Source organism: Dromiciops gliroides, chromosome 4 (genome assembly GCF_019393635.1).
Source record: "Dromiciops gliroides isolate mDroGli1 chromosome 4, mDroGli1.pri, whole genome shotgun sequence".
Taxonomy (NCBI): Eukaryota; Metazoa; Chordata; class Mammalia; order Microbiotheria; family Microbiotheriidae; genus Dromiciops; species Dromiciops gliroides.
This window is the reverse complement of record NC_057864.1, coordinates 178619364-178642147: the sequence shown is the minus strand read 5'-3', so window position 1 is coordinate 178642147 and position 22784 is coordinate 178619364. Positions and strand designations below refer to the sequence as shown.

The window sequence follows — 22784 nt, the reverse complement described above, 5'->3', positions numbered from 1 at the left end:
CTCATCTACTTTTACTGCCTTAGGCCCTTAACACCTTCTTGCCTGTGCTGGTGCTATCCTTTCTCCTTTGTCTTTGGCCACTCTAACCTTAGCTCAAGTCTTCTGCTCTTCCCTCCTACAATGAGGCGAGGCTTCTGCCCATCCTTTGATCATGAACTCAGTTCAATTTGCTCCCCCCACCCCATGCTCATTTGGCCAGGCCTTCCCAGCCTTAAATATGGGTTTGGGAAAGCCTGGCCTGAAGTTGTCCTGTTCCAGGCCAAGATCTTGGACTCGAAGACAAAGAAACAGCTGGAGATAAACATGGCTGGGGAGCTGTGTATACGTGGATACTGTGTCATGCTGGGCTACTGGGATGATCCCACGAAGACAGACGCCACCATTGACAAGGACAAGTGGTACTGGACAGGGTGAGATGACCTTGGGCAAGCCCAAGAGCCAGGGAAGACAATTCGGATTGCCAAGGGAGATGTAGAAATATTTTGACTTACTAGGGTTAATTTGGGGACTAAAGCTGACTGGGGTACTTAACCTGGGACTTTTTTTTTTTTTTAGTGAGTCAATTGGGGTTAAGTGACTTGCCCAGGGTCACACAGCTAGTAAGTGTTAAGTGTCTGAGGCCGGATTTGAACTCAGGTCCTCCTGACTCCAGGGCCGGTGCTCTATCCACTGCGCCATCTAGCTGCCCCTTAACCTGGGACTTTTGACTAACTGGCTATCTGACTGCTATTAATTTAATATGGGCCGTTTATAAAGTTCCACCACACTGCTCTACTCCCAAATTGATAAACTAAAGATTAAGAAGGCTTTTAACTAAATAATCAAAGCAGAGTTTATTTATGAGATACTATTTAAAATTAAGAATACAGGGAAATAAAATGTACAACCTGACTGCTTTCCTGCAGTCTCTTTCCACTGCGTCTCTTTCCCACCTGCTGTGCTTCGAACTTTTTTAATACAATAAGGGCCTTAGCCGCCTCTTGCCTCAGGGTATGTTACTTTCCCTGCTCAGCTACTTTCTTCTAACTCCTCTTTTTTTTTTTTTTTTGGTGAGGCAATTGGGGTTAAGTGACTTGCCCAAGGTCACACAGCTAGTAAGTGTTAAGTGTCTGAGGCTGGATTTGAACTCAGGTACTCCTGACTCCAGGGCTGGTGTTCTATGCTGCCCCCTAACTCCTCTTAATCTTCACTTTCTCCAACCTATACCCTGTGCTGACCGCTTCTGTGCTCTCCGCTGCCTCCTGTTCAGTCTTCTGCCACCTTTGCTCCTAGTCCTGCCTTGCTGTTCGTCTGGTCCCCTCGTCTCTCATTTCTAATCTCGTCAGCCACCCTCTTGACCTCTTCTCAGCCCCCTGTCTCCTTGTCCGAACCCTTGCTGTCTAACTCCCAGGTCTATATATACCTTTTTTATCTCCACTCAAATCTTGGGGCTTCCTGTGCCCCCACAGACCAAGCTAATCCGCTAGCCAGGGCTGCGGCTGGTTGGGGTGGGGGTGGGGGTGGGGGGCTTGAGCAGCTCGTGCCTCGGCACAGGCTATCCAGGATCTCTTTTCCCCCAGCTGTCTGACCTGGTGTCTTGTACAGCCCACGGGGCTCTTTGGCTCAGCTGAAGCAGAGGGGGAGGGGAAGAGACCCTGAAGGCCTAAGGCTTTCTAATCTCAGCCTAAAGGCAGGGTCCCCCAATAAAAATAAATTTCCACAGAGAAGATGAATTTATTGGAAGGAGAATGAAGAAAAGGGGCTAGACATCAAGACTACAGTTCTGAATTAGGCTAGAAGCCAAAGAAAGTGGAAAGTTCAACAATGAGGGAGAAGAACATGGAGAGGAGGGGGAAGGGATGCCAGGACATAGGGTGGGAAGGGTTTCTCTACTGTTAGGGGCTGGCAAAGAGCCCAAGTCTTTATGTAATCAGCTGGAGGGGAGGGCACATCTCTGGGTATTAAAAAACACTAGTGGGGGCAGCTAGGTGGTGCAGTGGATAGAGTACCAGCCCTGGAGTCAGGAGGACCTAAGTTCAAATCCAGCCTCAGACACTTGACACTTACTAGCTGTGTGACCCTGGGCAAGTCACTTAACCCCAATTGCCTCACACACAAAAAACAAAACAAAACAAAACACTAGGGGTCAGCTAGGTGGTGAAGTGGATAGAGTACCAGCCCTGGATTCAGGAGAACCTAAGTTCAAATCTGGCCTCAGACACTTGACACTTACTAGTTGTGTGACCCTGGGCAAGTCACTTAACCCCAATTCTCTCTCTCTCTCTCTCTCTCTCTCTCTCTCTCTCTCTCTCTCTCTCTCTCTCTCACACACACACACACACACACACACACACACACACACACACACACACAAAACAAAACAAAACAAAAAACCCACTAGGTAGGGGCAGCCTAGAGTAGGAAGAGCTGAGAACTGAGCCCGAGGGTCTCACTACAGGGACATTGCTTCAGTGGATGAAGAGGGCTTTTGCAAAATCGTGGGCCGTTCCAAGGACATGATCATCCGAGGAGGGGAAAATATCTACCCAGCTGAACTGGAAGACTTCTTTCTCAGACATCCTGATGTGAAGGAAGCCCAGGTGAGCCACCTCTGACCTCTCGAGGGTGCCCCTCAGTGGCTGGAAGTGTGCGACAAGGAGGGGAGGGCTGGGGGTATACTCTTAGCCCTGCTTCCACCTGCCTTGTCTCCCTGTACCAGGTGGTTGGGGTGAAAGATGAGCGGATGGGGGAAGAAATCTGTGCTTGTATCTGTCTCAAGACTTCGGCCCAAGGACAGCTCACCCCCGAGGAACTGAAAGCTTACTGCAGAGGAAAGGTAGGTAGTTTGCTCACTGCCATAGTCTAGTGAATCAGTCAGCCAGGGCACTGCATTAAGTGCTGGAGATAGCAAGAGAGAGAGAGACAGAGAGAGACAACAATCACCATCCCTGGTCTCAAGAAGCTCTTCCTACTGGGTGAGACAACGTGCAAACAACCATGTACATGCTAGATGTGCAGCATAAGTGGGAAATGATCTCAGAGGGGAAGGCATTAGCAGTGGGGGAAGGTGAGACCAGGAAAGGACTCTTGCAGAAGGTGGGATTTCAGCTAAGTCTTGAAGGAGTCTAGGGAAACCAGGATGCAGAGGAGAAGAGAGAACATTCCAAGCATGGGGGCTGGACATAGAAAACGCATGCATTCTGGAGCTGGAATGTGTGACAAAAAAGCCAGGAGGCAGAGAGGAGGAGGGAGAACATTCCAAATGGGGAGGAGGGGGGTTAGGGAGGGAAGGGGAGGGGAATGCCTAGATCGGGGAGATGGAATGCTTTGTGTGAGGAACAGGCAAGGCCAGCATTTCTGGATTACCAAGTGTGCGGGAATAAAGTGTAAGGTAGAGAAGGGCTTTAAAAGCCTCAACGAGGAGTTTTGTTTTTGATCCTGAGTAACAGGGAGTCACAAGAGTTTCTTGACTAGGAGGGTGATATGATTAGCCCTGATTTTAGGATGGTCACTTTGGCAGCTTAGTTTCGGGGGGGACAGCACACCCTTCCCCTCCCCCTCCCCCAGTGTCCACCCCTATGATAATAGCAGCCACTTTTCAAGGTCCTCCAGGTCTAGAATTCCATCTTCACTCTCTGGTTTCTGTATCTGCAGATCTCCCACTTCAAAATTCCTCGATACATCGTGTTTGTTAAGGAATTCCCCCTCACTGTCTCCGGGAAGGTGTGTAAAGTGGGGGCAGACAAAAAGGGAAGGAAGAATGGGTGCCAGGAGACTGGGAGAGGTCATCAAGGCTCTGCAACAACTGGGGTGGGTCCAAGAGGCCTTTGTCATCCAAACCTTTACTCTTCTTTTTCCTTTAGATTCAAAAATACAAACTTCGAGAGAGGATGGAAAAGCATCTGAACCTGTGAATGGAGGGCCAAAGTGTAGAGGGCTCCTTTCAAGGCATCCTCTCTCTGGCCTACCTGAATCTTCCATCCTGTCCTGATTCCCATATCGCTCCTCTTTAACTTCACATTAAAAGATTCTGTTTTCAATTCATATGTTTCAGTTACTTTGATGAAAAAAAAATCTAAGAGATAGTATCATCTCTTTTGGACAGAGCAGGAGTATTCATAGAATAGCCAATAAAGTTCCCCTACTACTCTTACAGGGTAGCTAGGTGGCACAGTGTCTGGAACACTGGGCTTGGAATCAGAAGACTCATCTTCCCAAATTCAAATCCAGCCTCCAACACTTATGCTGTGTGACCTTGGGCAGGTCACTTCACCCTGCTTGCTTCAGTTTCCTTATCTGCCAAATGAGCTGGGGAAGGAAATGGCAAACTACTCCAGTATCTTTGTCATTTGTGACTACAACTGGGATCACAGAGAATTGGACGCAACTGAACAACAACTACTAGTCTTGTTGTTGTTTTTGTTTTTTGGGGCAAAGAGGGTTAAGTGACTTGCCCTGGGTCACACAGCTAGTCAGTGTCAAGTGTCTGAGGCCAGATTTGAACTCAGGTCCTCCTGAATCCAGGGCAGGTGCTTTATCCACTGCACCACCTAGCTGCCCCCAAAAACTACTACTCTTATAAGACATCTCTGGTTGGCCCATTTTCCTTTCCCTTCTCTCTATCATCTCACCTCAGAAGGAGAGAGGGGCATAGCTCTTCTGAAGGGTATTTCCTAGTAGATGGATCAGGAAATAGAAGTGATCACAAGAAAATAGAAAGTGGAGGTTTGTCTGGTTTATAGATTTAGAAATAAGTGGAACCTCAAGAACCATCTAGTCTGAGCCCTTCAAGTTATAGATAGGAAACTAAGACACAGGTTGGCCATGTAATTTATCTAAGGTTACTCAGGTATGTGATGGAGTACTCTCACTCCAAAGCATGTGATTAGCTGGATAGATCCAGTGGGTTTAGAGTCTGGAAGACATCTTCCTGAGTTCAAATCTGGCCTCAGACATGTTTAGTTGTGTGACTCTGGGCAAGTCACTGAACCCTGCTTGCCTCAGTTTTCTCTTCTGTCAAATAAGCTGGGGAAGGAAATGGCAAACCACTCCAGTATCTTTGCCAAGAAAACCCCAAATGAGGTCACAAAGAGTCAGGTACTGGGGGCAGCTAAGTGGCACAGTGGATAAAACACCGGCCCTGGATTCAGGAGGACCTACCTGAGTTCAAATCCGCCTTCAGACACTTGACACTTACTAGCTGTGTGACCCTAGGCAAGTCACTTAACCCTCATTGTCCCACAACAAAACAAAACAAAGGGTCAGGTACACTGAACATCTACAAATACTGGTGTCTCTGAAGCCCAGGGAAAGGCTTGAGGGGAGAGAATTGGTTCAGATGAATAAGAGTTAGCAGCATCTTCCATCTAATGCCGACCAAAGATTGTAAAGTTAAACCTCTTCAGTCCAGAGTCCTCTTTTCCAGTCTTACTATACTTTATGATCCCGGATGTACTTGGACAATCTAGTGACAATGACCTTCTTCCTGTTCCTCTGAGCAAGACTCCATTTCTCAACTCTAGGCATTTTCAAGAGCAGTTCCTCACACCTGGGACGATATCCCTCTTCATCACTACCTCTCTGCTTTCCTGAGTTCCTTTCAAGTATCAACTAAAGTGCCAGAAGTCTTTTCTGTTGTTCTTCCTTAATCTTAGTTACTTCCCTAATTATCTCCAATTTATCCTGTCTATAATTTGTTTATGCATACTTGTTTGCATGTTGCCTTCCCCATCAGAGTGTGAGCTCCTTGTGAGCAGGGATAGTCTTGCTTTTCTTTGTATTCCCCACTACTTAGTATGGAACTGGCACCTGGTAGTCACTTAATAAATACTAGTTGACTGACTGAGAGACTAGATGCCCTCCCATTTCACAGTAGGGGAAACTAAGGCCCAGATGAAGCTTTCTTTTCTTATTCTCCCCTCTCCTCCAAAATATTCCTCTTTTCATAGGGTTTATGCTCCCAGATTTCAGATTATACTAGGAGTAATTATAAAAATGACTAGTACTAGAGAAAAATAGCTAGATCCAGCGAAACATGTGAGATGACAAGCTAGAATCAAATTCATACAGGCACCTAGTGTTTCATAAACCTAGGGTCACAAAATACTGGAAAATGAATCATTCAACAAAAATTGCTGAGAAAACTGATTGGTAGTTTGGTGAAAAATATGAATAAACCAAAATTTCACACTGTGTGGCACAAAGGAAGAATGGAAAAAGGAAAGAAAGAAAAGAAAGGAAGAGGGGAAGAAGGGAGAGAGGGAAGAAAGAGTACTTGCTTACTGTATGGCAGGTACTATGTTAAACTCTGGGGATGCAAATGCAAGCAAACTGACAATCCCTAACCTCACCTCAAGGAGCTTACATTCTAATGGGGAAAATAATACACAAAAAGAAGTGTGGAGGAAAAGGGGAGGAATGTACAAAGGTCTCTGGAAAGGGGTCTTGGTTTTTAGGAACACAAAGTCAAAAGCAGGGCTGGCTGGGGAATGAAGCAGACTCCCTGGGCCCTTCCATAAAATAAAACTTCTGAGGGGAACTCAGCAAGGGGGTTAGGTGGAGGGGAGAGGCATGTTGGGACATTTGGATGGATAGGCCAGAGAAAGCAGACAGCAGGAATAGCAGGCAGTTGTTGGAGGAGCACCATTGCTGAGAGAAGTTCCTGGAGTAGCAAGCAATGGAGGAGGCATGGTTTTGAAGTTCAGTCAGGAAGAAGATTGGTAGAGAAATGAAAGAAGAGTTTAAAGAATAAGAGTTTGTTATATTTTTCACAACTGTGAAGGGGAGTATAATTTCATAATAAGCTGTGGCCCAGAGGAAATTATAAGAAGTAAAAAAAAAAAAAAAGAATAGGCGCAGCTAGGTGGTGCAGTGGATAGAGCACTCTCATAAAATGTCAGAGTATATGAATGGGTAGTTCTTAGAAGAAACAGCAACAGTCACATGGAAATGTTAAAAATCTCTAGTAATCAGAGAAATGTACATTTAAAAAATTATGAGTCCTCCAAATGTCCATCAGATTACCTATGGAAAAAAATGCCAGGAGGGCTCATACATTTACTAACTGTGTGACTGAACAAGTCACTTAATTTCTCTGAACCTGTTTCCTCATCTGTAAAGAGTGAGTGGGGGGGGGGGGACAGCTAGGTGGCGAAGTGGATAGAGCACTAGCCCTGGATTCAGGAGGACCTGAGTTCAAATCCAGCCTCAGACACTTAACACTTACTAGCTGTGTGACCCTAGGCAAGTCACTTAACCCCAATTGCCTCACCAAAAAGGAAGAAAGAGTGAGTTGGATTCAATGCCTCTCTAAATCTTCCAGTCATAAATCTGTGGACTTATGACTTGGGTTTAAATCTTGGTTCTGTGATTTACTATTTTTATGACCTTGGTCAAATCACTTAATCTCCGTGGTAAATGAAGAAATATTTGTTAAACAATATCGGGGCAGCTAGGTGGCGCAGTGGATAAAGCACCAGCCCTGGATTCAGGAAAACCTGAGTTCAAATCCAGCCCCAGACACTTAACACTTACTAGCTGTATGACCCTGGCAAGTCACTTAACCCTCATTGCCAAACAACAACAAAAAATAAATAAATAATATCAGACAGCGTGCTGAGTGCTGACCATAGTGGGGGAAAAATTCTTCCCTTAAAGAACTTACATTTTTTTTTTTTAGTGAGGCAATGAGGGTTAAGTGACCTGCCCAGGGTCACACAGCTAGTAAGTGTTAAGTGTCTGAGGCCGGATTTGAACTCAGGTCCTCCTGACTCCAGGGCCGGTGCTTTATCCACTGCGCCATCTAGCTGCCCCAAGAACTTACATTTAATAATTAGATATACATATAAGGATGCACAAAATAAATACAAGGTTGGGGAATGGTAGGGGCAGGTACTTTACTGCAATAAATGCATTCTAGGAGTGAAAGAACATCAAAACACTGATATCAGAGATGGAATATTGTGTATCGGGGGATGTTAAATAGGCCAGTGAAGGGCTTCAAGTTCCAAAAGGGAGTTTACACTTGATACTAGTGGTAACAGAGAGTTTTTTTTTTTATTAACATGGAGTGGTCTGGTCAAACACTGATGATTTAGCAGTATCGCTTTGGCAGCTGTGGGGAAAACGGTTTGGAAGGAAGTGTGTACAGGGAGTGCAGTTAGGAGGCTACTGCAGTGGTCCATGTGAGAGAGGGTCTTCAGTTTCCTCATTTGATTGGTTGGATTGGATGAGCTCTAAAGTCTCTTCCTGCTCTAGACCTATGGTCCTAAATAGGCTCTAGTGTCCGGCAGGAGGCGCCCGCAGACCGGAGGTTTCTAGCAGGCCCTTTAAGACTGCAGTCTACTTTTTAGGGACCTCAGGACCTTCCGAACTCATCCAGATTCCACGTGCGGCTCCACTCGGCCTTCGGCAGTCCCCCGCAGTACCCGGCTGCCCCCTAGGGGTGTATGTGCAGGGGAGGAAGGCATGGCTGACTGACCTCGGCCTCCTATGCAGCTAGACCAGACAAGGAGGCACCCTTAGCCGTCAGCTACCCCAGCTCTTGAGCCCTGGGCCGGGGAAGCCAGGCCGCCGGACGGTTTTGGAAGGAGGGCAAGAGACCGTAGCCAAGATCCGGGGCTCGCTGCAAGCCTGGCGCTTCCTGGTATCCGGGCTCGCTGCGGGGCTGCGGCCACCCTAGGCAACCGATGGGCGAACAGACGGAACTGCTCCGGGGAAGCCGGCCGGGACCCGGGGCCGGGGAGCCCGCGCGCCGCTGTGCGGCTGCCGCCTGGGAGCCGGAGCGCCGCGCTCTACGTGCACGTGAGTAGAGGAGCGCAGCCCCTGCTCCAATCGCCAGCTGGCCTCGGCCCCGGCCCCAGCAGCGGTCACAGCCGCGTTCATAGCCCCGGACAGAGCCGTCTGCTCAGAGCTTCTGGCAGTTTGCAATTTGGGAGCCCCTTCTCTCTGGCCCTGGGAGGAAGTTTGTCGATTTGTTTATAACAATCTATCTATCAGTAACTATATTTCAGTAGCATTGGTTTCCTTTATAGTCCTATGCTTTTAATTTTATGATTTTAAAATATCGCTCTGCCCACTTTCCAGTTCTAGAGCCATAATCAAATCAACTGTCGTTCCTTAAAAGAGTGCATCTACTCGTCTAGGGCTCCACTCATCCCGTAACTTCCCAAATGACATCTGGGATGGAGTAAGGGTTCTGGTAGGATTGAGTTTGGGGGACGCTCAGGTGGAGAGGAGGGCAGTTGTCTCACCTTTCCTCCCCTGGGGAGCTAGAATCTAAGGTATTGGTGAGCGTTGAAAGATCGGGATAAGGAAGTAGCGTCAGGAACTTAACAGAGTCCTGGAAGGGGCGGGGTAACCAGCCTAAGGTCACCTGCCTCACTCACTCACCCACCCTCCCTCCCACCCTTCCATCTCTCTTAGTGGCCCTATTGTGAAAAGCGCTGCAGCTATTGTAACTTTAACAAGTATATTCCCAGAGGGCTAAATGAGGATGCTATTCGGAGATGCCTTACTCGGGAGGCAACTACACTACTGAAACTTAGCGGGGTGCAAAGGTGGGTTCCTTGGAGTGTACTCCCTTCAGGAGGTGGAGAGATGGGAGGTGGAGGGCAAGCCTGGGGATCAATCGGTCAGTTCACCTACATTTATTAAGAACCCCCTGGGGAGGGCAGCTAGGTGGTACAGTGGATAAAGCACTGGCCCTGGATTCAAGAGTATCTGAGTTCAAATCCGGCATCAGACACTTGACATTTACTAGCTTTGTGACCCTGGGCAAGTCACTTAACCCTCATTGCCCTGCCCCCCCAAAAAAGAACCCCTGGGGACAGGCACTGTGCCAAATACAAGGAATACAAAGACTAGGCACCTTGGGGCAATTGTCCAGGCCTTATTCCATCCTCCTCCCCCTCCTCTACTGCTGCTTGCTTTCTAGGATCCACTCTGTATTCTTCGGTGGGGGTACACCGAGCCTGGCCAGCCCTCACACGGTGGCCTCAGTCCTGGAGGCTATCGCCCAGACTACCTACTTGCCAGCCAAGGCTGAAGTTACCCTAGAAGCCAACCCTACCTCATCCAAGGCATCGAAGCTAGCTGCCTTCCGAGGGGCAGGTATCAACAGACTATCCATTGGCATTCAGGTGACCAGCCTCTTCCCACTCTCCATATTTCAGTGTTCTCAAACTCCTCTCCCTGTCCCCTTCCCTCCTTCTTTCCTAGGTCTTACTCCAGGGTTAACTGGCTGATTCAGTCAGCTTCCTACCCTCCTTAACCTTTTTGGTGTCATGGACCTCTTGAGCAGACTTTGAACCCCTTCTCAAAATGATGTTATTAAATGCAGAAAATAAAATACCTAGAATTATAAAAGAAACCAATTATATTAGAATGTAGTTATCAAAATATTTTTAAGAAAAGAAGTTCACAGGCCTTAGGTTAAGAATCTATCTTAGTACTTACTAGCTGTGTGATCCTGGGCAAGAAGAAGGAGGAGGAGGAGGAGGAGGAGGAGGAGGAGAAGGGGAAGGGGAAGGGGAAGGGGAAGGGGAAGGGGAAGGGGAAGGGGAAGAGGAAGAGGAAGAGGAAGAAGAAGAAGAATCAGTTTCAGGATGTCACACTTTCCTACCTTTCTTGAATATACATTTACACACACACACACACACACTATACCCTTGCCATACTTAACTACCAACCTCTCTCTCCTTCCAGTAGCCCTTTTACTGTCCTCTAACTTTCTCCCAGCTCCATATATGCCCCTAGCCATACTTCCTCTTAAGGCCAAATTGTGACTTCCATCCCCTTGCCAAACCAGGATAGCCTCTCTCTCTTCCCTCATAATCCCTCTCTTTCCTTTCTTTCTCCTTTCCCTCTTTCAGTCTTTAGATAACACAGAACTCCAGCTGTTGGGCAGGACACATTCAGTGTCAGAAGCCTTGGGGACCTTGGAAGAGGCCCGGCGTCTGTATCCAGGGCGCACATCTGTGGATCTCATGTTTGGCCTCCCGGGGCAGAAGGTGGAACAGTGGCTCCAGCAGCTGCAGGAGCTGCTTTCTCTCTGTGATGACCACATCTCTCTCTACCAGCTGACCCTGGAGAGGGGCACTCTGCTCTTTGCCCAGGTCCAGCGAGGCACCCTGCCATCCCCGGACCCAGAAGATGCCGCTGAGATGTACCAGGAAGGGCGGGCGGTCCTGAAGGAGGCCGGCTTCCGCCAGTATGAGGTTTCCAACTTTGCCAGAAATGTGAGCCCTCATTCTGAAGTATGATGTTGAATGGGGGGCGATGAGCAAGTACAGGTCATGGAGAGAGAAGGGTGGGGTATATGGATGGATGGAAAGGCATCAGAAGTGGGGAAAGGGCAAATATTGAGAAGGCGCAGGGGAGCCTGAGAAGGCATTGTGGCATCTGCCTGGGGATTCCTAGGACTCCCATCATCTACTCTTCCTTTCTTGACTAATTCAGGGGTACCTGAGTCCTCTCTAACTTGGGTGGGAAGCTCCCCAGGCTGGGCATTCACAACCCCCGAGGGGAACTGGCCCTAGGCTCCCTCCCCTCTGCACTAACTGTCCCCTCCCTTTCCCTTTGCAGGAAGCTCTCAGCACCCATAACTGGACCTACTGGCAAGGTGGTCAGTACATAGGTGTTGGCCCTGGTGAGTCCCATGACCTGATGGGAAGGCCAAGATGGAAGAGCTGGGAGTGAGCTATACTAATAGGACTTCTCTGTTTCAGGGGCCCATGGGCGATTTGTGCCTCAGGGGGAGGGAGGGAGCCACCGAGAAGCTCGAATCCAGACCTTGGAGCCTGACAACTGGATGAAGGAAGTTTCAATGTTTGGCCATGGCACCCGGAAGCGAGTCTCCCTGAGTGAGCTGGAGCTGTGAGTATATATCCCTGTGAAGCTGTTCTCTGCACTGCTTCCCACCTCCACAGGCTATTCCTAGCATTATTATTGACTGCTCTCCCCTCTTTGTACAGTTATCCCTTCCAAATTGCTGGGGATAGGGGTGCTTTGACCCCATGATTTGGAAAAGCTGCATAAAATTTTTTGGCCCTCCCTTTGTACAAGAGAAGAAGTCTTAAAAAAAAAAAAGAAAGAAAAACCATGGAAAGACTTGCATGAAATAATGCAGAGTGAAATGAGCAGAACCAAGAGAACATTATATTCAGTAACAGTAATATTATTTGAAGAGTAACTATGAATGACAAAGCTGTTCTGAGTAAAATGAACATTTAAATAAACTGAAAAAAAGAGAGAAGTCTGTTGATATTATATAATACTATACATATGTTTTATGCATTTCTGAGTTTCTAAATGTTTTCTGTGTCACCTGTGGGCCTTCGCATGTCATCTGCAGCTTCTGCAAAACTCTCAAAAAATTCCCATTTAATTTCTTATGCCGACTCTCACAGTGTATCAAAACCACAGTGGAGAAAGTCACAATGTGGAAAGGATAACTGTATGTTTCCTAGAGCTTCACTTATCACATGCACATACAAACACACCTAACATTGTGTGTGATGTTGATGGTGGTAATAGTGATGGTGATGTGAATCCTTTCCCCAGAATCACTTGAGCATTGGTACAGCTCTATTTGTATCTCTCTTTCAGATTGGAGGAGGTTTTGGCACTGGGGTTACGTACAGACACAGGAATCACTCATCAGGTAAAGTGGCTGATGAGAACTGCCTTCTAGAGTTTGCTCTGTACCCCTCTCACCTCAAGGGCCTTCTTGGCCAGGCTGGAGATCATATACTACCTACCATTCAGTCTCTCTCTCTCTCTCTCTCTCTCTCTCTCTCTCTTACACACACACACACACACACACACACACACACACACACACAATCATACAATGAACCCTTTCTACACTGGACCGAGGTTGGAGCTCCTCAGGAAGACAAGTTCTAGAGGAGGCCTTTGTGTAACACGGGTTTCTAGAAATGATGGATCAGCTTCTAATGCTGTGAACAGAGAAACCACAGTGGAGGGAAGGTACTGACCACAGGCTTAGCGGTCAGGCACAAGCACAGACTTAGGCCAAACTTAGTGGGAAAAGCAGCGAGAATGTCAGCTTGACTCTGAGTAAGCATCAAGCCGGTCTATGAAATGGGAGTGACATTTGCAATCAATTAATTATTTTATTCATTAGACAGTTATGTATTAAGTTCCTGTTTTGTGCTAGGCACCCAGGCGGGTCCAGAAATAAACAAGGCATGGTTCCTGCCCTTGAGAAATTAGCAATATAATAGATTAAAAGCAGGCACACAAATAACAATAATGCAAAAGAGGATATATAGTAGGTAGAGAGAATAGATACAGACCAAGTATTTGTCATGGGATTTCATAAAAGATCACTTCCTGCTAGAGTGAGCTAGGGAAGGTTCATGGGGGGACATGACTTTTTTTTTTTTTGTGGGGCAATGGGGGTTAAGTGACTTGCCCATGGTCACACAGCTAGTAAGTGCCAAGTGTCTGAGGCTGGATTTGAACTCAGGTCCTCCTGAATCCAGGGCCTGTGCTTTATCCAGTGCCACCTAGCTGCCCCCAAGACATGACTTTTGAACTAGGCCTTGAAGGATACGTAGAATTTCAGTAGATGAAGATGGTGGGGAAGGAAGGAGGTACACATGGCAGAGAAGGTATTCAGGGAATGGGAAACAGTATAAGCAAAGGTAGGAAAATAAGAGGTGATGAATAGTTTGGCTGGAGTGTAGATATTGTGACATAGCCAGGAAGAAGGGATTTGGGAGTCAGGTTGTATGCCAAAATCAATAGTTCTGACTTTTTTTAGAGGACAATGGGGAGCCATTGAAAGGGTTTGGTTTTGTGTTTGTTTTTGTTTTTTTGGGTTTTTTTGTTTTGCAGGGCAATGGGGGTTAAGTGACTTGCCCAGGGTCACACAGCTAGTAAGTATCAAGTGTCTGAGGCCGGATTTGAACTCAGGTACTCCTGAATCCAGGGCCGGTGCTTTATCCACTGCGCCACCTAGCTGCCCCCTTGTGTTTGTTTTTAGTAGTGGACTGCATCAGGACCAGTGCATCTGAAAGATTAATTTTCTATGGGGTATTGGATATTGAAATAATCCAGATAAGATGATAAAGCCCTAAATAAGGGTGTGTTAGTAGTGGGGATGATAATTCCGGGCATATTGTGGAGATCTATTTGGCAGGGGGGTGAGGGGAGATAGAGGAAGGAAGGAAACAAGCATTTTTTATTATTTTTTCAATTAGGAAAGTATTTTATTATTTTCCAGTTGAAACAAGGATTTATTAAGTGAATACTATGTCCCAGGCACTGTGCTAAGTGCTTTTGCATGCATTATATCATTGATCTCAAAACAGCTCTGAGAGATAGTTGCTGTTATTATCCCCATTTGACAGTTGAGGAAACTGAGGAAGACAGAAGTTAAGTTACTTGCCCAGAATCATATAGCTGCTAAGTGTCTGAGGTTGGATTTAAAATCAGATCTTCGTGACTCTAGGCCCAACACTCTATCCACTACGCCACCTAGTGGCATTTGAGAATTGAAGATGATCCTGAGATTATGAGCCTGGGTGATTTTGGATGTTTGGGATGGTGATGGTTCTTCTTTCATTACTCAAAGAAGACCAATGACTCCATGAGGGGGATGTCTGGACTTATGAGTGAATTAGATTTAAGTGAGGCAGAGCTGCTCAAAGTGGTCAGCTCACTCTCTCCTGCAGTGGCTGACCTTGGCCTTTCTGAATACCATTAACAGAAACAGCAAGTCCAGGAAGAGGAGTGGGCTTTAAGAGAAATGCTGATGAATTTTTTTTTTTTTTGTGGGGCAATGAGGGTTAAGTGACTTGCCCAGGGTCACACAGCTAGTAAGTGTCAAGTGTCTGAGGCCAGATTTGAACTCAGGTACTCCTGAATCCAAGGCCAGTGCTCTATCCACTGCGCCACCTAGCTGCCAATGCTGATGAATTTAGATGTGAAGTCATCCGCTGAATTCTGTTTGAACAGCCAGCAGCAAATTTGTTACTGTGAATTTATAATGCATGAAATGAGCACATTCTCATGACTACCTCTAGCAGGGTGTGGGAGAGAGAATAGAGAGATAGGCTAGGGTGGGTTACTTAGGCTTGTGGATTAGAAGGAGAGTAATGGTGGAAGATCAAGGGTCCAAGGAAGTTTAGGATGGAGGGATTGCTGACTCTGGGAACCAGAAGGAAAGGAAACCAGAACAGAAATGAAGGGCTGAAGGAATAGGGAGAGGTGGAGAGACTGGAGGTCACATCAGGAGGTTCAGTATTAGTAAGGGTGGGGGGGGAAGAAGTAGAGAGGGGAGAATGTGATCAGGGTAGGGAATTTCAGGTTTCTAGGTATGGAGAGTAGATTAGTATCAAGTGAATGTTAGGGCTGAGATGGGGCTGTCCTGTTGGATAGATGATTTGACTCTTTCCCTTCCCTCACTATAGTAACTCATTTGCCAAGTCTTGTGAGTTCTTCTCCCCGATCTGTTCCCTTTTCTCTAGTAACAGGGCCACCACCTTAGTTTGGGTCCTTATCATCTTTCACAAGGACTATTTTAAAAATTTATTTAGAATTTTATTTTCCCAAATTACATGTAAAAACAAATTTTAACATCGATTTTTAAAACTTTGTGTTCCAAATTCTCTCTCTCCCTTCCTCCCCAACCCCCTTAAGAATTTAAGCAATTCAATATAAGTTATACATGTATAGTCATGCAAAACATTTCCACATTAGTCAGGTTATGAAAGAAAACAGACAAAAAACACTTTAGAAAAAGGAACTAATAAAAAATTATGCTTCAATCTGTATTCAGATACCATCTCTGTAGATGGATTACATTTTTCATAAGTCCTTCAGAATTGTCTTGAGTCACTGTATTGCTGAAAGTAACCAAGTCATTCACAGCAGATCATCTTACAATATTGCTGTTATTTTGTATACAGTACATTTCACTTTGCATGAGCTCATGTAAGTCCAGGTTTTTCTGATAGTACAAGGACTATTTTAAAATTTTTATTTAGTATCCCCCAATTACATGTAAAAACAGTTTTTAGCAATCATTTTTAAAACTTTGAGTTCCAAATTCTCTCCCTCTCTCCACAACCCTATTGAGAAGGCAAGCAATTTGATATATTACCAGGACTATTGCAACGGCCTACAATTGGATTCAAAGATTCCAATCTCTCCCTTCTCCAATATATCCTCCCAACTGCTGCCAAAATAATCTCACTCTGTAATTCTCCTGCTCAGGGACTTTTCAGGGGCAACCTGTTCCCTCTAGGATAAAATACCAACTTCTCCATTGGCATTTAAAGCCCTTCACAGTCTGTCCCCAGCTTCTCTGTCCAGGCTTATTCTACATTTTGCCTCTTCCAGTACTTTGCATTCTGTTCAAAGTAGCCTATTTGCTGTTCCCCAGACTTGCTACTTTTACATTCTACCTCCTTACTTTTGTATAGGCCATACTGTATCGTACTGTGTTGAATTGTATTGTGTTGTGTTGTCCATGCCTGTATTGCACTCTCTGCTCCCTCCACCTCTTAGCGTCCCTGCCTCCCTCCAGAGCTTGGCTCATATGCTAACTCTCTGTAAAGCTTTTTGTGATCCCCATAGTAGCTAGTGCTTCCTCCTTCCTCCCCAGGTTATCATGTACATACTCATCTGACACTGCCACTCCTAAGGCAGTGTGGTATAATGGTTAGAAAGCCAGCCTTGCAAAAAACAAAAAACAAACAAACAAAAAAAGAAAGCCAGCCTTGAAGACAAGAAGATAGGGGCTCAAGTCATGTCAGCTACGTTCTGGCTGTGTGATGTTGGGCAAGTCACCTAACCTCTCGGTGCTCTAGGCAATTCTCTAAGACTATAACTTGTGGAGAAGGTGCCTACCTTCTCCTCACCCAAGGGTCTTTATATCAATGAAATCACAGATCTGGCCTCCTTGTTGTTCAGTCATGACCCCATTTGGGGTTTTCTTGGCAAAGATACTGGAGTGGTTTGCCATTTCCTTCTCCAGCTTATTTGACAGATGAGGAAACTGAGGCAAACAGGGTTAAGGGTCTTGCCAAAGTCACATAGCTAGTAAGTGTGTGAGGCCAGATTTGAACTGACTCCAGGCCTGGGACTCTATCCACTGCACCACCAAGGCTCCCAGTCCTTTTCTGTCTCTCTCCCCGCCCCCGCCCCTACTCCCACCCATCCCAATCCTATCAACTTTCTGAGCACAGGGACTCTGTTTTGTCTTGGGATTCCTGGGCACTTTACCACAGGATTAAGTGGTTAATAAATGGCTGATAGATTGGATTAGCTAGAAGAGGTTGTCTTAACTGCCCAGGTTTTTAGAAGGGCCATCTGCCTGGATGTTGATGTTGGCTATGAACATAGAGCTAGAGCTGGAAGGGAAAAAGAGGTTTAAGACAGTAAGCAGCATAGGCAACATAGGATACCCTCCCCCTAATGCCTAGAATGCAGAGTCTGTGCTCTCACCACTGTACCCCAACAGTTACTGAGTTCCTGTTATGTGCTAGGCAATAGCTTAGGTATTGAGGGGGATATAGAGCCAAGAAAGAAAATAAAACAGGATACCAAGGGGAGATGTGGTGGAGAGGGAGACTGAACCAGATGTGGAAAGCATGGAGGAAGGAGGAAGTGTGGTCTGGAGGTTCCTCCCTAATCATTTGCAGATTCCTGGCTGAGGAGTGGTTAAAAGTAGGGGTGATGTTTGCTCATCCTCAGACTCAGGTGCTCAGTTGCCCCATGCTTGAGTGAGACACCTGCCTGTAGCATCCACATGTACCCGGTGAGACATAGTGTAGCTATTCCCATAGGGTCTCTCCAGGCCTCCTCCCTTATGCACCCTTATGCACATAATGCTCCTACTGCAGCCTTTGGAAGCAGGGGAGTTTGGGGGGGGGGGTACAATTCTGACGCTGTCCTTTCTAGCACTGGCTGCAGTTTGAGCCCCACTGGTCCCTGTGGGATGCGTTTGGGGAGTCCGAGGAAGTGAGGGAGCTTCAGTCACGAGGCCTGTTGCTGCTGGACCACAGGTGGGTTGGTGGGGAGGGGAGGACATGAAGGGGCTGCAGTTTAGCAGAACCAGAGGGGCAGGGCCACCGGGTTGGGGAAGCTATTGGTTAAGGGGGAGGGAAGCGGGAAGGGAGGGCTGTTATCTCATCTCTGCTTTGTTCCAGAGGGCTTCGGTGTTCCTGGGAAGGGTTAGCTGTGCTGGATACTCTACTGCCCATACTCCTCCTTCAGCTCCAGAAGGCAAGGGAAAACAGGCCTCCTCCCACCTCCAAGGTCATCGAGCTGCCTCCCAAAGAGGAGATTCATGCTTCAAGTATAGCTCAGACTTGGTGACCTCGGAGGTATCTACCTTTCAGACTCTGGGCTTCTGAGCTCAGAGAGGATGGGACCAGCCAATTTGGCCGGGGGGGGGGGGGGGGGGGGGGGGGGGGCAGGGACCAGAACTAGGGATGGAAGGATGAAAAGCCATGAGCGCAGAGGGCAGCTAGGTGGCTCAGTGGATAAAGCACTGGCCCTGAATGCAAGGAGGACCTGAGTTCAAATCTCTCCTCAGACACTTGACACTTACTAGCTGTGTGACTCTGGGCAAGTCACTTAACCTTCATTGCCTAGCAAAACAAACAAAAATACAAAAAAGAAAAGCCATGAGCACTTCTTTGGCAGGAATGGTCTTCGAAAGGGTAACACAGTAGATAGAGTGCTAGGTCTGAGTTCAAATTTAAACTCAGCTACTTCCTAGCTCTGTGACCTTGGTCAAGTCACTTAACCTCTGCCCGCCTCAGTTTCTTCAACTATAAAATGGAGATAATAATAGCACCTTCCTACTAGAGATGTTGTGAAGATCAAATGAAATATATTTGTAAAGTGCTTAGTACAATGTCTGGCACATAGTAGGCTCTTAATAAATGTTTATTCTCTTCCCTTCCCCACCTTTCTTTCTTTAATAAACATTCCTAGTGTCCTGCCCTAGGCTACGACTGCCCATCCACTTGAGGGCTCTCTGATCACTCCACCTACAAAGGATCTTTTCCCCAAACCTCCCTCCCTCCCTACTTCTCCATCTCTCAGTTCTGTTTACCTGTCTGCACACTGAATCTTAAGGACCATGTGTTGGATACTTGGGGATTTTCCTTAGAAGGTGCTGGAGAAAGTCCCTGGCCCCAAGAATATCAGCAATTCAAGATGGTGTGAAACAGATGAGCCCTTTGGCAGTGGGAGTGAGGAGGAGGGCAGGCCTTTCTTGTGCCTCTGGGTTAGAGGCTGGAAGCAAACAGATACCACCACCCAGCCCCTACCCGGAAAGAAGAGTGAATATAGTTTGCATTTCTGAAAAGATTTAGGTTGGCAAAGCTTTGCAAATACTCTCACTCTTTCTTGGCTTCTGTTTTTGCTGATTCTCTTTATTTTTTTTTTTCATTCTGAACTCACCCCAGACTAAATAAAATGAACATTTTTCACACACATTGTAGGACAGAAGGAGAGGATTGTACATGAAACAGAATCTCTGTTATGTACAGCTTACCTTTCTTTTTAAGTGTATAATAAATTCTTTATATAACTACCAAAGCTGTTCTGCTCGTCTGTATTTTTTTTCCCATTCTCTTCTGTACGTTTAAAAAAAATGATTCGGTGTCCCTCTTTTTCTTCTTTTCTTTTTCTTTCTTATTTTTAGCAACCCAGTTAATATCTCTTTTCCCTCCCCATCTTCCCAGCCCCATATTGGGAAAAAGGAAAAACAAAACCTTTGTAACAAATATGCATACTCAAAACGAATTCCCACATTGGCCATGTCTGAAAATGCATTAAATTCTCTCATTTGGTACTCATAAAAACCCTGTGATGTAGATACTGTTATTATCTCCATTTTACAGATGAGGAAACTGAGGCTTATTGAGGTTATCCAGCAAGTAAGTCCCCTAGTTACCTTCAAGACTCAGCTCAATTGCCAGGCATAGTGGTACACATGTGCAATCCCTAGGGAGCCTGAGGCTGCTGGATCTCTTCAGCTCTCCGGTTTTGAGCTGCAGTAGGGCAAAAGCCAATCAGGTTTCCACATTTGGGAGTGGAGGGGTTGGGGGAAAGCAGTATGTCTAAGGGGCAAATTGGCCCAGGTCAAAACTTTTGCAATGATCAGTAGTGGGGTCAGGCCAGTGAATGGAAGGTGTACTTCCAACCTAAGTGAAACAGGGAGACCCATTTCCCCCCTACCAAAAAAAAAAAGCTTCAGTTCAAATGCCATCATCTGCATGGTCTTTCCTGATCCACACAATTGCTAGTACTTTTCTCCCAAATAACTCTGTATTTATTTTGACAAATAATAGGTTTTAGAAATAATAACCACCCACCCCCACACACATACAGACTGCGTGAAGTCTGACTGTGGCTGAGTGTATAACTCCTTGAACACCGAACCAGCCCTCAGCCCTTTCTGTTTGTAGCTCATTTCCTTTTTTTTATTTCTCTGTCTGAGTCCTAAGGTAGTCAAGCAGTATATTTTGACATTTCCTCACAAATGAATAGAAATGCATAATTTCTCTCAATTAGGTGTGATCCTCCACCCCATTTATAAATAAACCAGAAAAACCTCTTTTCCCATAAGCTTTTCCTCTTCTCTTTCAATGTCAAAAGCCCTAGTGTCATAGGCTTTAAAAATCAATATTCTTGCTCATACAACTTGTCAGCTGTGTAACAAATAATAAAACAAAGACAGAAAATTATTTACAATGTGTCCCAGTAAAAAGCGTTCACAGTCACCTTTTTGTTCTCCAAAACAGGGGAAAGAGATGTGGACCAGAATCTTTTTACCAGCGTGACCCCAACTCTAGAAATACAATTCTCTCAGGATGGCGATCCAAGTCTCCCAGGAATTCTCCACCTAATGTCTCTTCATAAGCTAAGAATTAAACTAAGTTCTCTAAAGATATCTGTCTCCTGGGAAGGTTCCCTTAGTTCTTTCCATGTCTCTCTCATACACAAGCTCTCACCATGACAGTTAACTCACTGTAGGTAAGACTGTCTCTCCCCCAAGATTCTATTCCCTTCCTCTCAAAAATACAGTAACTTTAAAGTTATACCTGGATTTATACCTGTCTCCTTCAATAGAATATAAGCTCTGGAAAGGTAAGGGTGAAAAACAGGGATAATATTCACACCTATTTCACTCTTGTTTTTGTATTGCCCATTGTCGGGCACAGGGCCTGGTAGGTAGAGGTTGCTTAAGAGACATTTGTCAGCTGATTGAAATATCTTCAGTAGCATCCCAACCCTGGTCTCTCTGACTCCCAGTCCAGTGCTCTTTCTACTAAGTCATACCGCCTTTCATAAAGGCTTTTTGCCAATAGGGAGGCAAATAAAGGGATGGGCATTTATAATCCTTATCTTCTTCCATTTATCCACAGAACATGTGAGTGGCAGTGAAGTGTTTACATTTATAAATTTACAAAGCATTTCATTTGCATTTATCTCATTGATCCTCATAACAACAGGATGAAATAGGTGTGAATGTTATCCCTGTTTTACAGATGAGGAAACTGAGTCTGTGAGAGGTGAAATCATTTACCCAGGGTAGCACAGCTAGTAAGTGTCTGATGTAGAATTCAACTCCAGTTCTTGCTGACTCCCAGCCTAACGTACTATCCAGCATACCATGCTGCCCTTCATAAAGGCCTTTTGCCAACAGGGAGGCACAAAGGGAGCAGTAATTCACAATCCTTATCTTGCCTTTCCCATTTATCTACAGAACATGTGACTTGGTGATTTTTATTTTAATCACGTGGTCGCCATCTTGGCTGGCAGTTTGCCCTTTGGAGGTTCTTTCTGGATTACAAATTTCCCGTCTGAGGGGAGGCTAGATTTTCAGGTCGGGGTATTAAAGCTACGGATGTTAAAGTCAGCCACAGGATGAGGCAACTCGGCGGGGTGGGGGCATCCACCTTTGTTTCCACACACACCTTCACCTCAGAGTCCTGTGTCACCATTGCGTCTCCCCTCTAGCCAGCCGTCTTTGGATCTTGATAAATAAATGAAGGTCAGGCATCGAGCAAATGCTGCCATTAGATACATTCGATATGCCCTGGGACTGTTCTTGCCATCCCTGCTCAGGTTCCTCCCAGCTGCCAAAACTCGTGCCACCTGAGACACGATGCTGGCTAGCCTCCCTCTTTAGTCTGAGGGAGGACAGCTTCCTTCCTTCAGAGGGCCAAGGGCACAGGGCCAGGATGAGGGCCAGAGCTAGTGCTCAGTAGGTCTGGCTCCTGGTGATTCAGGAGACAATCATCCAGTAGTCTGTATCATATCTGAGCCCTGCCTTTTCCCTTCCTACTGTCTGTCATCTCTCCCACACCCAGCCCTTCCACTATAAGGAGGAGCAAAAGGTCAGGGTTGGAAAGGGAAGGGCTGAACTTGTGTCAGGGTCACCGATTTTTGCTTCTCAGGTTTCCCTGATCCTCTGGTCCCAGAGGTTCTCACTGCCACACATTCTGGATGTACTTAAGAGGATGCTTACCTCATGCTTCTGTTGGTAAATCATTTTTTAAATAGATTTTTATTGATCTCTTCTGTTTTTATGTCATCTAGATTTCTCCCTGTATCCCTCCTCCTTCCAGAGAACCATACTCAGTAACAAAGAACTTTTAAAGATTTTAATATTTTATTTCCCCCAGTTATATGTACAAACAATTTTAACATTCTTTTTTCAAACTCTGGGTTCCAAATTCTCTCTCTCCCCCTCATTGAGAAGGCAAGCATTTTGACATAGGTGATACGTGTGTGGTCATACGAAACACATA

The 22784-nt window shown here is 46.0% G+C and overlaps 2 protein-coding genes across 3 annotated transcripts in view; both read left to right on the top strand.

Moving 5' to 3' along the window:
• ACSF2 (acyl-CoA synthetase family member 2) overlaps positions 1-4019 on the top strand; it is a 38833-nt gene extending 34814 nt beyond the window's left edge. For both annotated transcript variants that reach the window (XM_043999546.1, XM_043999545.1), the window contains exons 12-16: positions 259-410; positions 2438-2579; positions 2699-2815; positions 3634-3702; positions 3843-4019. In XM_043999546.1, coding sequence (XP_043855481.1) covers positions 259-410; positions 2438-2579; positions 2699-2815; positions 3634-3702; positions 3843-3893 — 531 coding nt within the window. In that variant the 3' untranslated portion in view covers positions 3894-4019. The remainder of the gene's footprint in view (positions 1-258; positions 411-2437; positions 2580-2698; positions 2816-3633; positions 3703-3842) is intronic.
• A 3933-nt stretch (positions 4020-7952) lies between these two features.
• Positions 7953-20916, top strand: RSAD1 (radical S-adenosyl methionine domain containing 1). The gene is made up of 11 exons (XM_044003243.1): positions 7953-7967; positions 8503-8781; positions 9403-9536; positions 9914-10118; positions 10851-11216; positions 11563-11626; positions 11706-11853; positions 12586-12640; positions 17914-18017; positions 18162-18338; positions 20772-20916. The coding sequence occupies exons 1-10, from the start codon at positions 7953-7955 to the stop codon at positions 18328-18330; spliced, it is 1539 nt and encodes a 512-aa protein (XP_043859178.1). The 3' UTR covers positions 18331-18338; positions 20772-20916.
• Positions 20917-22784: the final 1868 nt, after the last annotated feature.

Bases quoted from the DNA above. Each gene is read 5' to 3' on its own strand.
- RSAD1 (XM_044003243.1), top strand. The intron at 10,119-10,850 runs GTGACCAGCCTC...TCCCTCTTTCAG, and splicing joins GACTATCCATTGGCATTCAG to TCTTTAGATAACACAGAACT. The intron at 11,627-11,705 runs GTGAGTCCCATG...TCTCTGTTTCAG, and splicing joins GTACATAGGTGTTGGCCCTG to GGGCCCATGGGCGATTTGTG.